General features: G+C 50.9%; 1 protein-coding gene across 2 annotated transcripts in view; it reads right to left on the bottom strand.

The window, feature by feature from the left end:
• Window positions 1–8,957: 8,957 nt before the first annotated feature.
• Window positions 8,958–15,028, bottom strand: part of ADARB2 (adenosine deaminase RNA specific B2 (inactive)) — a 467,604-nt gene continuing 461,533 nt past the window's right edge. For both annotated transcript variants that reach the window (XM_070500990.1, XM_070500989.1), the window contains one exon: window positions 8,958–14,332. In XM_070500990.1, the coding sequence (XP_070357091.1) occupies window positions 14,156–14,332 (177 nt within the window). In that variant the 3' untranslated portion in view covers window positions 8,958–14,155. The remainder of the gene's footprint in view (window positions 14,333–15,028) is intronic.

Here is a 15,028-nt window from a genome sequence, read left to right as displayed (position 1 = left end):
TTTTGTATTTACTACTGAAGTTACAGACCGGGCAGCCCTGACCGTCTAACATGACAGGCTCCAGGGTGATAGGAACTACATTGCTTTGTTGTTCTAACCCAGCACTGTCCTCCAGCACTCAGAAAAAATTCTTTGATGACAATGCAGAGGGTGTTTGCACTTCTTAGGAAGCGGGAAGGTGCCCCTTCACGGTCCCAGCTGAAGAGCTTGGCTTGGCTCTGCTTGCTCAGCAAACGTCGGACAACTGCTGAGGAGGGGTTGTTTTCTGACAGCATCTTTGGATTTAATTTTACTGTAACTTGAACCTTCATTATCTCTTGGTCCCACCTACTAAAGCAGGACTCTAGCTCTTCATAAAGTTTTCTGGTGTTTTCAATCCTGTAGGATACTCTTTGATTTGGATCCCAGAATGATATCTTTCTACAACCAAGTGACACCACTTGGTACACGCCCCAACAAAGCAGGAGTGACAGAAGCCTGGACACCAGTGGGGTTTTCCTTCCAACATCTGATAACCGTAGGTCAACTGGCACAACCAGTAGGCTGCGCTGTGCATGGAAGGTGTTCTGTTTCACTGGTCCCTTAACCACCATCACCACCACCAACAATAGCGGTGGTGGCAGCAGCAACAACACCCGTCGAGTGTTGATGTCTCGGGCACTGTTCTAAGTGCTGTGTGTTTAGTCCTCACAGCTACCAGTGAAGTGTGTATGATTACTATCCACGTTTTACAGATGAGGGTGCCAAGGCAGACAGTGTTGGTCTTTTCTGTGTCTCATCACGGATCGTAAGTGGCAGGAGGGGGTCCAGCCCAGACAGTCCAGCTCTGGAGCCCCTCCAGCAAACCCTAACCACGGGAGCTTTGGGGTTCCACGCCACCTGTGCATTCGCTGCCCTCCCTGGGTGGTGCCGTGGCTCTGGCGCTGAGGCCTGTGATGACGGCGGGGCATCCTCGGCCAGGGTGTCTAGTCTGCTGTTGTTCATACCACCCTTCCCGTCAGATAGCAGATCAAAGCAATGCGCCCCACACTCTTTGATCAGCCCCTCTCTGATCACACCCCACGTTATTCACAGGTGTCTCAGGTGGGGAGTTTTCCTCCTCAGATGTCTCTGTGTCATCTTCCTTGGGCCTATTCTCCTTCTCTGTGTACTGTCCACAGTGTCCCACCTTGCAGCTGTCAGATAGAGGTGCTCTCCACCTCTCAGTTCTTTCTTGCTGCCAGCGATTTTCAGATTTCATGCCATCATTAAGTATCCCTCCCATGGCTCTTAGAACCACACCTACGCATCACCCTGGTTTGTTCCTGCTGTTCTTGCCGTGGGGGTGCACGGTGGTTGACCAGAGCTCCTCCAGCAGCTGCTGCAGCTGAGCTACACACTGCATGGTGAGTTCTCCATCTCCACTGCTCAACCGTGGATCCCCCCAGCCCTGCTAACTGGAGAGAAGCCCACGGACATCATCCACTGGAAACCTCCCTAAAGCATAGGTGCATCCAGAAACAGTACAGCTGGTTGCCAAATCCTTTTGCTACAGCGGTGTGTTCTCCAACACAATCAAAAGTCAGAAAGGATGTGTCAGGGATGGGTCCCTCCAACGAGTCTCTGTGATTCTACCTCCAAATCTCTGGAACACTTCACACAGTGGCTGCCTCTTGAAATAGTTCCCCTGATCGGAAACTACATACCTAAGACAAGTTTTTATAAATCAAGAATTTCAGACATCTCTCCTTGAGGCAAGGCGACTTGCATTTTCCTTTTCTGTATATAAAAGGCTGTGGTCCTACCTCCTCCCCCTCCTCAGGTGTGGACCCTGCCCGCAGGATGTTGCCTCTGACTGCACAGACTCCTCCTGCCTGCACCAGCCGCCTCCCTTCCTCTCATTCATTCACATACATCGCCGCCCACTCAGTCCCTCATGCGTGGAGTTGGCTGGGTCGTTCCACACTACTGTTCCCTTGCTTTAAATCAAAACACTATCGTCTAGCTACTAATTATGTGCATCTTAGGACAACTCTAACCATGTCTTCACTACTTAATTTCTTCATACTTTTTTTTTTTAAGATTGGCACCTGAGCTAACAACTGTTGCCAATCTTTTTTTTTCGCTTTTTTTCTGCTTTATTTCCCCAACCCCCCTGTACATAGTTGTATATCTTAGTTGCAGGTCCTTCTAGTTGTGGCATGTGGGACGCTGCCTCAACATAGCCTGACGAGCGGTGCCATGTCTGCGCCCAGGATCCGAACCCTGGGCCGCCGCAGTGGAGCGCGCGAACTTAACCACTCGGCCACGGAGCCGGCACCAATTTCTTCATACTTTTATGTTCAGTTTCACCAACTAATCTGTCAGCTCTTTGGGACCAGAGATCATGGCACGTATTTTTTATCCTCTCTAAAGATTGAGCCCAATGACTCGTTCATAGCAAGGCTCAATAAGAATTATTTATTAAAGAACTTGGGGGAGAGAGTGATGGCTTTGACTCTCCCTCTCAGTGAGCAGCTGAAATCCCAGTGATGTGGGGAGAAGGGTGGTCTCCAAGTTGAATGATGAAAGGGAGACCAACTTTCCTTGACTCTCATGATAGCTATTATTATTGTTACTGTTCACTGAGCACTGACTTTTCCCTTTACATATATTATCCCATCGAGTCCTCATAATAATCTTTCAGTTTAGATTTTATTTTTCTATTACTAAAAGTTGAAGAATCAGGTTCGAAGGCAGTAAGGTAACTTGCCCAGAGCAAGGTGGTGAATGCTGTCGTCCAGGTGAAAACAGCCTCCACTCGCTAAGGAAAATCTACTCGCCCCACGTCTGGACTGGCGAACAGCGTAGTTGCTGCAGCATGAATGTGCACGGAAGTCAGGGCAGCGCGGGCAGCAAACCTGTGCGCGTGGAGGGAGCTTCCTTCCCTTCTTGTGGGTCTGGCCCGGACTTTATGACAGGCACGCCGTCCACAAGTAGCCCTTGTTCTCACACTGAGCTTTCAGTGTTTGTGGTCCTTTTCTCTCTGAAATGCAAAATAGTCCTTCATAAGGAACAGACAGTTCCGAGACTTGGGTCTCTGGTATTTGTGTGAAGCAGCTTACTGGCTGGCAGGACGGGGGCTGCATTAACTCCGTGCAGCAGGGAGCCAGGCTCTGCCTCAAAGGAGGCTCAGGCCACAAAGAGTGTGAGGTTTGGATCTTTGTGAGGAAAAGGAGCTTAAAAAACCGGGTGTCACAGCCAAGGTGGATGGAGGTCAGGCCATGCTGCGGCGGCGATGTGCGCTCATTCACAGTGACGAGCTTTCATTCTGGGCTCTAATTTGGGTAATGTGGCCCCTTCAGAGTTTCACATATTCTGGGGGGGCGCGGTGGGAGGGTCTCCTTGGGCACCAGATAAGCCTTCACAAAAGTCTCTTAGCTTCTTCTGGCTGCGAAATGGGGTGAAGGGTCATCGTGCCCACTGTGTCCTAGGGCACGCCCTCCACCAGGAAGCACTGGCCCTGGGCTGTGTGCCCGCTCTCCAGGCCCCGCTGGGTTGCTGTGGCAGTGAGAGTCACTCTGCCATTCTGTGCTTTGTCATATGATCATCACAGCACCACTGCCTCAGCCCAGTGAAGGAACTGAAAGTGTTTTTAGTGGAAACAGCAGCTACAGTTCATTTTTCTCTTCTTCTCCCATCTGTCCGCTACATGAGTTCACGGGGACTGGGGCAGAGGACAAATATGAGAGGCTGACATCACAGTGGACGGTGAATTGACAGTCCACTCTCTGGACAGGGCAGAGTTCAGGGTCAAAACTTGACTAAGGAGGCTCCGTGGTCTCCCCTGAAAATGGATTCCCAGCAGCCCTGCCTGACTTCTTCGGGACATGCCTAGATGTTCCCAAAAGTTCGGTCTCTGAACCCAAGGCCAATCGAAATAATAAGAGAGTCTTGAGTGAAAAGGAAAGGCTTTCTTTTCTTTCCCAGGCAGAGGGAGCAAAGCAAGGGCTAGTGCCTCAAAAGTTACTGGCTCCCTGTCAAGGCGTGGGTAGGGTTTTTGAGAGCTTGGAGGAAGGTGGCTGCTTGTAGGGAGGGTGGAATTGTGAGACTGGAGGATTGCAGGTGGGCCTCCTTGGCTGTCTTGCCTTCATGATGTGTGGTGGATCCCGGTGTCAGGGAGCTGAGGAGTTGAGGTCTGGGAAGACTCAGCTTTCTGACATTCTCTAGACAACATTTTCCCTGTGGTGGACTGCAAGGACGCATGATTAGCTAAAACTGTAATGTGAGCCCAGCACCAGCCCATCTGGGCTTTAACAACGTGTACCTTCTATTTGGTTGTGAAGCTCATGGAGTCAAAGGTTAAAGAGGCAGATATTTATATATGAGTGACACTAAAGAAGCAGGGAACCGGGATGAATGTCTTCGGTTTTAACCCCATATATGCTGGGTTCAAGGCAGTTTGTCGCAGATTGCCATTCCCCCCCACCCCTGCAAGGCCCCGCTCCCTGTGCCCCCAGACCCTCCAGGGTGTGGCCGGCCTCTGCTCACCACCATTTGGTGTTTGATATTGGAGAGTACTTCACCGTTTATGTTTAAATGAGTCATTTCAGGTGACCAACGTTGGGCGGAATGAAGCCTGTTTTGTCAAAGCTTACGTGCAGAGCAGGGAAGCGACGTGCTGGCCTCAGCGGCAGCTGCTCAGAAAGGAGCCAGTGCCTCTGCAGTGACTCGTCCATGCCCTCACATTACGACATCCCCCCAGGGCTGGTCCTGCGGGTCCGTGGGGGGCCTGGAGTATGCTCGCTGCTCCTGTGGCCCGAGGCCAGGGCTGCGCTGAAATGCATGGGGCTGGGGCTTGGTTGTGCCCAAGCGACCCTCCCAGGCCCGTTACTAACCCTGTGCCCAGAGCCTGGTGCTCCCAGCCGGGCTTTGAAGGGGCTTCATGCAGATCAGAGCTGGTGGTCCTGGTCTGGGCCGGGGAGACCTGGTGACTCCCTCGGAGGAGGTGTCGCTCCATGGCCAGGCGTCCAGGGCAGCGTGGGTGGGTGGCAGGGCTCCGGGCACAGGGGACATTTGAACACTCCCTGTGACTGAGGGGCTCGCAGAGAGGAAGTGATGTCTGCTGAGTGGGCTGCCTGGTTGGTGGAGTGGAGGCAGCAGAAAAGAGCCGGGCAGGCACTTTCCTCAGGAGGGGTTCAGAGCCCTGACTGTGCACTTGTGCAATTGAGAAACGTGGGTGAGTGAGAACCAGTGTGCAGTTCTGAGTGTGAGAGAGCCTGTGTGGGTCTGTGCGAGTGTGCAAGATCCTGCATGTGGATCTGTGTGAGTGTGCGAGAGCCTGCGTTGGGTCTGTGTGAGTGTGCAAGAGCCTGAGTGTGAGAGGGCCAGCATGTGCGTCTGTGTGAGCATGCAAGATCTGGCATGTGGGTCTGTGTGAGTGTGCAAGAGCCTGAGTGTGAGAGGGCCAGCATGTGCGTCTGTGTGAGCGTGCAAGATCTGGCATGTGGGTCTGTGTGAGTGTGAGAGGGCCAGCATGTGGGTCTGTGTGAGTGTGCAAGAGTCTGAGTGTGAGAGGGCCAGCATGTGCATCTGTGTGAGCATGCAAGATCTGGTATGTGGGTCTGTGTGAGTGTGCTAGAGCCGGCATGCGGTTCCCTCTCTCCTGCGGGGTGGATTTGAGGACAGGGTGTGCTAGATGCCTTCTCTTCTTCAGCCCTGACTCCTCTCCCTCCACCTCCCAAGCGGAAGTGCTGGCTCAGTTGTGTATAACAAGTGTCTATGGGGTGCCTGCTGTGTGCCAGGCACTGGAGATGCACGTCAAAAACAGCAGCTTGAACTGCTGCCCTGGTGGGTTCATTTTCTGGTGGCCTCTCCTGAAGGCAGAGGAGGACAGTGGACTCCATTCATCCTGGCTGTGCCCGGGACCAGCCCAGGGCTGCAGCAGGAGCACCCCAAGGCCAGAGGCCAGCTGCAGCTGTCCTCCTGGATTGTCCTGGTCCTTGTGGGGTCCCTTGTGCTGAGAACCCCCATGCCATCTGGTCCCCACACCGCCCCCTCCTCTGCCAACCCCTTTATTCCTTCCTTCCTTGCAGGTGAGGTCTCCACCTGCACCTGCCCTGTCTTGTCCCACCTTAGCTCACGTGTCAGATTCTGATGGGTTTCTCCCCTGAAGCTCACTGTCTTCTCAGGAGTCAGTGGTCTTTTCTGACACCGCATCCTCCTTGCCTTTTGTCTCAGTCAGCTCAGGCTGCTGTGACAAAGTACCCCAGATGGGGGCTTAAACAGCAGACATTTATTTCCCACAGTTCTGGAGGCTGGAAGTCCAAGATCAAGGTGCTGGCAGATTCCGTGTTTGGGGAAAGCCCACTTCCTGGTTCACAGATGCCATCTTCTCGCTGTGTCCTCACACGGAGGAAGGAGCAAGGGAGCTCTCTGTGTCTCTTTCGTAAGGACACTAATCCATTCATGGGGGCTCCACCCTCCTGATCTGATCACCTCCCAACGGCCCCACCTCCTATCACCATCGCAGTGGGGATAAGGTTTCAGCTTATGAATTCTGGGGGGACACAAACAATCAGTCCATATCATCTTTTCTTCTTTTTACATGACCTTCCTCAGGTGCTCTTAGGTTCAATGAAAACTGCATCACCTCACTCTCCTCCCATTTCCACGATAACTTACCCACCATGGGTCCGGTCCTCCCTCCGTCTCCAGTACTTTCTCATCTTGGAAGCTGTCTTGCTCTGGCTACTGAAATCACAGACTCTCCGAGTAGAAGTGACCATGCACCGGGCCGGCTGCCACGTGCACTCAATGTCTCTGAAGAAAAGCAGCTGACGTTGTAGCACATTTCAGTGCAGAATGTCCACTTTCTCTGATTCCATCCTGGCCACAGCCCTCCAGGGTAAGCGTCACCCGCTTTTATACTGGAAGCACTGAAAGGGTGGTGCCATTTGCCCGAGGCCACAGCACTGATCGGTGATGGCACAGTCCTCCAACTCTGGAAGGCATCACGTCTCTGTTCTCTACGCTGGGCTCCTGCCCCCAAGTCTCTGAGGGGCTCATGAAAGTCGCTTCCCAGGTGAGTGTGCAGCAGGTCTGAGCTCTGAGTGGGCGGGGGGACCTACTTTAAATATTGAAGTTCTTTGTGAGCTCAGTTACACGTTCAGCCCGGTAACCTGTAATTCTGAAAGGCTAGGGGACCGAGTGTGACTGCTTTGGGGCAGGTCATCATCAAGTCCATCAGTGCTATATCCTGGGTCCTATTCGCTCTTCATCTTTGTTGATAAAAAGAGTCTTCCAGAAAGCTGGCTCTGTCAGGGTGTTGGCTTTCTGAAACTCGCTTGGAAGAGTGCATTTCCGTCATCGAGTTAAACCGTATTTAACAGCTCCAAGTGGACAGGGCGCGATCAATCACAGTGCTCCCCTGGTCATGTTGTCCTTCAAACTTCATGCACACATATCAAATTGTAAGAATCAGAGTAGACTCCAGTTACTTTCCTTGGGAAACATGCACTCAGCTGAAACCTTTTACTGAGACAGTATATCACAAACTTCATGTTTTCTAAAAAAATTCTCGACAGGAAAGAAAAATGCCACAAGAAATGAGGCCGTGCCCCAGGTGAGGGCAGTGGGGAGTTTGCTGGCTTGAAGGATGAGTCGGGTGGATGTGCAGGGTTGTTAAGTGGGAGGGGTCCTTTGTGGGTGAGAGCAAGCATTGGGTACTGGTGGAGAGTCACTTTGGGGAGACCCTAAAGAGAGAGTCTGGAGAGCTGCTCTCCTCTGGCCAGTTAACAGTCCCACCACCAGACATCCGCATGCTCGAAGCTTGCTGATTTGGACCAGATGACCTCTGAGCACGTCATACGCTGATACATTGGAGATTCGCCTTGAGCCTCATCTGTGCTTTCCCTCTCACCTCTGTGGCCCTAACTACCCTCTCCATCAGGCTGGGTTCCTATAGGCCTTGAAGGATGAGAAGCTGCCCATCCTCCCCCACCACTGCCTGAGGATGAAAGGATGCCTCAGAATCTCTCTTCCTCCACCTCCACCCTCAGTCTGAGGCCTCATGTGCCCTCATGTGAATCAAGTCTCACTGTGGTTAACAGGAAATAAGTGCAGACTGAAAAGAATGTGAGAAATCCCCACCCTGACCCAAAGGGCATGTGTGGAAGAACTTCAGACACTGACGGATGAGAACACTTTCAAACGGGAAATCTTACCTGTGATCACTCAAACTATAGCATACAAGCCCTGTGTGCAGCATCTTTGTAATTTTCTCTACTCCTGGGGTGACAAGTGACATGTCAACGTCCCTTCAGCCAGGCCTGGACAGGGACGGAATGGTTACTGGGAAATGCTCAGTGGGACTCCGGAATGTTCTGCCCATGAGGTGTTCTGTAGAGCCGAGGCCATAAACACCTGTGAGTGATGTTTTAGATGTTTCTTACGGCCCAATACCCATCTGGCTTAGTATTCTACAGGAAAACTGCCAGCCATGCCTGTCCTTCATATGCTATGGCAAATTTGGGTGGAGGACTCAGAACAACTTAAATATCTGCAATCCTTCACGTTGTCAAAGCGCTGTACCTCTCCGACTTCACCAATTCCCCCTCGTGGCCTGTGAAGCAGTGGGTGAGGGGTGTTCCCCACCCTTGATGGTGAGAAATTGAGGGGCAAAGTTGTGCACTGGGGGATTCGTTTCGTCCTACACGATTAACGAGAAGCTGAGTCAGGGCGTGGACATGGATCTTTCCTCCCAGCCCTGTGGTATTTTAAGCAGTTCACCTACATTGATTCCAGGTGGCATGCGTGCTAGCCTGTCACCCAGGCAGAATCCACTGATGGGCAGTCATGGTAAAAGAGAAGGTTCTAGCGCAGACTGGGCACTGGAGTGGGCGGACCCTCTGTGGACTCCGACTGAACCTACACATCCTCTTCTCAGAGACCCTAGGACTGTGCTCAATACAAAGGACACAGCCCAGGGGAGCACGATTCTACTTGATGTTTTTATTCACTTAACAGAACATTCACTTATCAGGATCACTGAAATGCAATTTACAGAACTTAGAGGCAAATTAACATATGTAAATTCGTATTTTAACGTTTTGGATTTTTTTTACAAATATTACAAATGTACATCCCATTGGTACAATATTGCCATTCAATCATGCTTTTTATGTACACACCTTCACTTAGGAATTACTATTTATTAAGTCCATTTTGCTTAAAAAATGCTGAAAATTAGCTGGGCACTGCTGGGAAGTTTTTTCGTCTTTTCTGATGCAAATCCTGCAGAGTGATAGAAATCCAGAACCTGTGTGAAGACAGGCCCTGGATCCAGGGCATTCTGTCTTTGTTGTTAGAGGATATTTCGTCCCTCCAACCTTGATTTTGAAACGACCAGTTGGGAAATGGGGATTCCTCTCTCCAGGGTTGGATACTGTCTGCAGCCCTGCAGGGGGGATATTTGGTCTAAATATCTAGTGATATGGCCATCAGAGTCCTTTTTGGTGGGTGGTCAGACTGAATGGACATGTTCTAGGAGCCCAAAAAAGGGCTCTAGTAAATCCCTCTGGACCAGAAGTCACAAGAACACATCGGGAGTCCCTGCCTGATCCTGAGCATCGACCCGATTCACAGGTCAGCAAAGTGCAGCTCAGGGAGACACATGACCGAGACTTGATTCTCAGCAGTGCCAGTGAATCAGAAGTCTAGGAGAGGGAAGAACAGTCAAGGAAAAGAAGAAGGAAGGGGAGGGGAGGAAGATATGAGATGGAAAACCAGGGAGGCAGCACTGGTGGAGAATAAGCCGAGTGGTGGTGATGGTCCTATGTCTGGCTTCCCAGAACTGAAAGGGCCCCATTTGTTCTCCATAGCCACCTCGCCCATGGCCTGCAGTTTTGTCTCTTTGTGTCTGCTTTCGCATTTCCCCCACTGTCCTTTACTTGATCTGATGCAGAATTTGTGGGAGAAGTTTGACGGGAGCCAACAATGTCCCTGGGTTCCCGGAAACAGCAGTGCCCCCGCTTGGAATCAGCCAGGACCACGGACAGCGGTGAGCCCACGGCTGCTCTGCACACGTCCCTCTCCCCACGTGACCCCACACCTCACAGCTCCGCGCTGGGAGAAGCAGGAACTCCAGCAGGCTCTCTGAGGGTGTCACAGCCCTTCCTGAAACACAGCTTTTAACTTTTCACTCCATCCACGAACTCTGCAAGAACTCAGAGCTGGGACAGCCTTGCGAAATGTGCAGGAACGCGGATTCCCCAGATGCTGGCCTGAAGCACAGGCTGCGCGGCCCCTGCTGTGGAGGAGGGTGCAGAAAGCAGCGAGTGAGCATCAGGCTCTGCTGACTGTCACGTGGGACGTCACGCAGCAGTCGGATCGTGGGACACAGAAAGAAAGACCTTCCTGACTTCCCTTTGGTCTCTATTACAAAGTGATATTTATTGTATTTTAGGCCAATTAGACAGATGATTTCATTAGAATGGCTTCTTAAAAAATGGGTATAGACGTTCTCCTAAATTAAAAATGTCTATTTAAGTTTCAAACGTCTTTTTAATTTTTTTAAACAAGATACTATAGACACATCTTGAAATTTATAATCTAAAAATAGGATTTCATCAAAATACTGTATTCTATTCTGGGCATTGATATACCATATATTTACTCTTTATGGCTCTCCAGACATGGTAAACACTATACCAAAAAAAAAAAAAAAGGCATTTAACTTTATTGATGAGAACAGCTTCCTGTGAAAAGGAAATTATGTGGGAAAAAGATGAGCTGCGTTTGCTTGAAAAGTAACTCAACCTGACATTTCTGAGACTCGTCCCAAATCAGTAGAGCATGAGAAACACATACAAACCCAGGAGAACCACAGGAATGAAAAGAAACAGCAGTTATAGACCCGCAAATCCTTTCCTTGGCAAAAACAAAAACGAAAGAAACCCTAAATCCAGTAACTTGCTCTTGTGCGTCGCTGTGAACCGCGTGCTGGAGGCGGACAGCGGAGCTCACAGGACCCCGTGACCTCCCCGGGCTCAGTCCTGCGAAAGGGCTCGAAAATGGTCAGATGCTGACTTTCTGGCCACAGGCCAGGCTGGAAACCTTACAAAGCTAGTCACCCCGAGAGGAAAGCCATGGGTGCTTTGGAGGCAGATAGAGATGGTGTAGATTTTATTTGGACTTTAATAGTAGGGCTAAATAGAGTTTGAAAGCACAGCACTTTGAGCCGTCAGGTGTGTGAAGCACAGGGATGCAGGATGGTGATTCTGAGGCAGAGTCAGAGGGGCAGTGGGGCGGTCAGATACGCCAGCTGGCTGGAGCCCCCGACGTGATGTCTGTCAGTCTTCCTGTTCTGCTCGGGCATGTGTTCCGGGTGACTGAGTGACACCTCGTCTCCTCGTGTTGTGTTCTCCTCATGGAAACCTCAGGTGGTGAGGTGGGGACGGGCTCCTCTCAAGACTCTAATTCACCAGATTTTTCTAAAAATGCAGGGTATACTGGGCCTAAAACAGAGTTGAGACAACCTTTTGGACTCTGAAGCAGACAGCGAGATCCTTAGGCTTGCCGCACTGGAGCTGTTGTCTCTGGGCTGACATACTCGTCTCCTCCAGCTACAGCAGGTGGATCCTGCATAGACTCCTGAGACCCTGCCTCTTCTGGGCTGGGTGAGCCGTCTCCCTCCACTGCCCCTCTGTGCCCAGAGCCTGGGATCGTCTGCCCGGCCTCCCCCATCTCCCCATCCATTTCCTGCCCACTGGGACAGGCACCTCCACGGCAGAGCTCCAGGCTCTGGAACGGACTTCCTGCTGCAGCGGGAACTCTTCTCACCATAAACCTTCTCTGTGGAGCCTTAATCTCTCCTTCCAAGAAGTCCCCTGCTGACCTGACAGACTCATCCCCACGCTGGTGCTAACGGGTAGAATTGTGTTCACGTGTGGTGCGCTCCAGAAGTAGCTATTTATATCTTAGTGAAGTTTGGGTTGTTTCTGGAGAGCCTTAGGCGGACTGAATCATGGCTGAATGGCTGTGCTTCAGGTATCGTGGGAGTGTTCACTGTTGGGCAGGGGAGTGCTTCCAAGTCCCTTGACTCAGACCACATGGGTGGTACCCACTGCGCCTGTTTGTAGATGGATTCGTCCCGCATCTTCTTGTGGTGGTGAGGATGCTGCTGCTAACGCCATCTCCTGATTGTAGAGGAGCGTTATTGGGAGCATGATGATACACAGCACATATACACTTCTCCAAGTGACAGCTGAGGATGTTAGTAAGTTAAGGTTCAGGTCACAGGTTCCAACCAGGAACGGACTGTGCCTCCACACTTTCAGAGAAGGGCTCCAGACGGCTGGCGGTTGAGAGTCTGTCTAGGTGGTAAGTCAGCTCTCCAGGTTTTTGGTTCTCTAAGCTTCATCCTGGTGACATGCCAAATTATCAGAAACTAATATAAATTGGCCGTTTGAGCATAGCTTTTGTACTGTTAAGATTTCATTTTCTCTCCTCAATTTTTGTGAAAGATCAATGTGAGTTATCTATTCGCAAAAGCATTTTCATGTCTTTTGAAACTTTTGAGAAGTCATCTACTCCAGTGTCCATTTTCTTTTCTAAAAGAAGAAGTGAGCGATTTGACCTTGAGTTAAATCCCAGGAAGAGTTTCTATTTCCATACTAACGTCTCTACTTGTTATTTTGTAACAAATATCTACAACTCGGTTTGTTTCGTGTTTGCCTCATTGTCATAGCTGTAATTTGTGCTTGAGTATATACAGTGTGATGTTATGCTCGCATTTCCTGGGTTAAGTGGCAAGCCTGTGCCTCATCAGGATGTCCCCCCGCGGGCGGTCACCTGGAACTCTAACCAGGCAGCCTGTACTGCAGAGCTGGCTATACTACTAAGCTTTGCTGTTTAGCACAATGAATCTCAGAGATGGGTCTTCCTACTGGAGAAATTAGACACCTGTTAACTAGCGTGAGGGATGTTGGAAATGAGTTCTCAGTGATAAAAGTAAAGCAATTCAAGGTTCCTGGATGGACAGGTGTGTTGGAGACATGCCTCCTTCTTGCATGAATAGGGCCTATGGTCCTGCACCTGCCTCGTGGGCCCGGTGCAGGGGCTCCCTCCCAAGTGGTCCTGAGTCCACCTTCGTGCTGGAGGATTCCGGGTGTCTGATGGCTGCTTTAAAGGCCACAGAATCCTGCCTTTTTGCAGCCGGTTTAAGTGATTTTTTTCCTTTTTTTGTCCTTCAAGATGGTGATCGGGGACCTAAAGGAACAGAGAGCTAGTAGCTCCTCAAGCCCAAAGTAAAGTGTCTTGTGGGTGTTTTTTGTGCTTGCTTTCTATGCAGTTAAACAGTCAGGAGCTGGTCTGGGACTCAGTTTCCTTGTTCCCTGGTGGGGAGGTTGTGGGTGGTTGCTGACCTTTATGCAGTCAGACTTCTTCCGTGGCTCCTTTGTCTGCCAAGGAGACTGAGCTGTGACTGACTGATGGGCACGGGACGTGTGTGACCCTCAGCTGAAACGAAGTCCAGAGACACTTTCTTCACGTCGTAGATCTCAGCTCATGAGCGCCTTGAATGGTTCCTCTTCTCTCCAAGAATGGTCTTCATTTCTCTTGCTGCTTCAGGGGCTCTTTACTATCGCATGTCTAAAATCCTTTTCGAAAGGAGGAGGAGTAAAATGCTTAAATGAAAATGGCAGAGCATTCTGACTGGCTTCTTTGGGGAGGAGCCCATGGCTTTTCTCTTCACCTGTGTCGTCCTGAAGTGTCGCATAAGCTTGTGCTAGTGAGAACCAGACACATTGCTCGAGAGGCGCGTCGGGGAGGGAAGCGTAGGGATTGGGGCCTGAGGTTTATTCTGACTGGCAATACCTCGGTACCACCTTTCAAGGCTGCAGCTCAGACCCTCTGCCTGCACGGAACTTCCCCTGGACCCACCAAAAGGAGACAGTCAGCTGCCCTTGTGCCTTTGGGTGTGGGGGGCGCTCCTGGTTCTAGCAACCTGGGAGCAGCCGTCTGAGAAGCAGCCGTCCCTAAGGTCAGTCGAGTTCCTCCTCCAGACATTGTACACTTCTGGAACACTGCGGGAAACGGACGCACAGAACCGATCAGCACCCTCTATCCTCACGCACGCACACACAGCCTCGCCTCCTCCAGCCGTCTCACTCGCGTCGGACAGCACAGCAGGAGCACCTCATAGAGTCAGTAGAAACTGGTCTTGCTCAGGCGGTTTCCTCACCCAGGTGCCCAGACCCGCCTTCTGGAAAGCTCGGAACAGCTGCTGTTTCACGGACTGGTAGGTGCGGGCCGCCAGCTTGGCCTCACAGTACATGGACGGCGTGTCTCCGTGGCTTGGTACCCGCGTGCTCAGCTGCGTGACAGGAAGGAGAAAGAACAGGTGAGCCGCTGGCAGGAGCGGAGCCTCCCCAGACAGCCAGAACGGCCTCAGGAGCGAAACACCAGCTCCTGGTCCCGCCCTTTGATTTCCCTCCTCTCTTCCTCTACACAGAGAAGGGGCATGAAGAAGGGCCACTGTGAACTTGACTTTGCCAAGAGGGTGGATCTTAAATTCTGTCTCCTCACCACACACACAAACGGTAACTCTGCGGAGGTGACGGGCGTGTTAATTAGCTGGATTGTGGTGGTCATCTCAGAATGCACACACATCGGAATATCATGTTGTTCACCTTATGTATACGGTCATGCACCGCGTAACGACGTTTTGGTCAAGGACGGACCGCGTGTACGATGGTGATCCTGTAACACTAGTGCCACACGGCCTCGGTCTGTAACAGGCTGCACCATCTAGGTTGTGTAAGGACATTCTGTGATGTTTGCACAACGAGATCACCTACCGATGAATTTCTCAGCACATATCCCTGTTGTTAAGCAACACAAGACTGTATACAATGTTTAGATGTCAATTACACCTCAACAAACCTGTTGAAAAAGAAAAATATCTATGCTGCCTAAATTGGCCTGTTGATAAAATAGAATATCGTATGAAATAAAACAAGAAAAGAATGACTGTAGCAGTTTCTGAGTTCTGGGAGGTGATTCTGTCATT

Source organism: Equus asinus, chromosome 29 (assembly GCF_041296235.1).
Source record: "Equus asinus isolate D_3611 breed Donkey chromosome 29, EquAss-T2T_v2, whole genome shotgun sequence".
Classification (NCBI taxonomy): Eukaryota; Metazoa; Chordata; class Mammalia; order Perissodactyla; family Equidae; genus Equus; species Equus asinus.
Note: the sequence above shows the minus strand (reverse complement) of the source record. Positions and strands in the feature narration are given on the sequence as shown.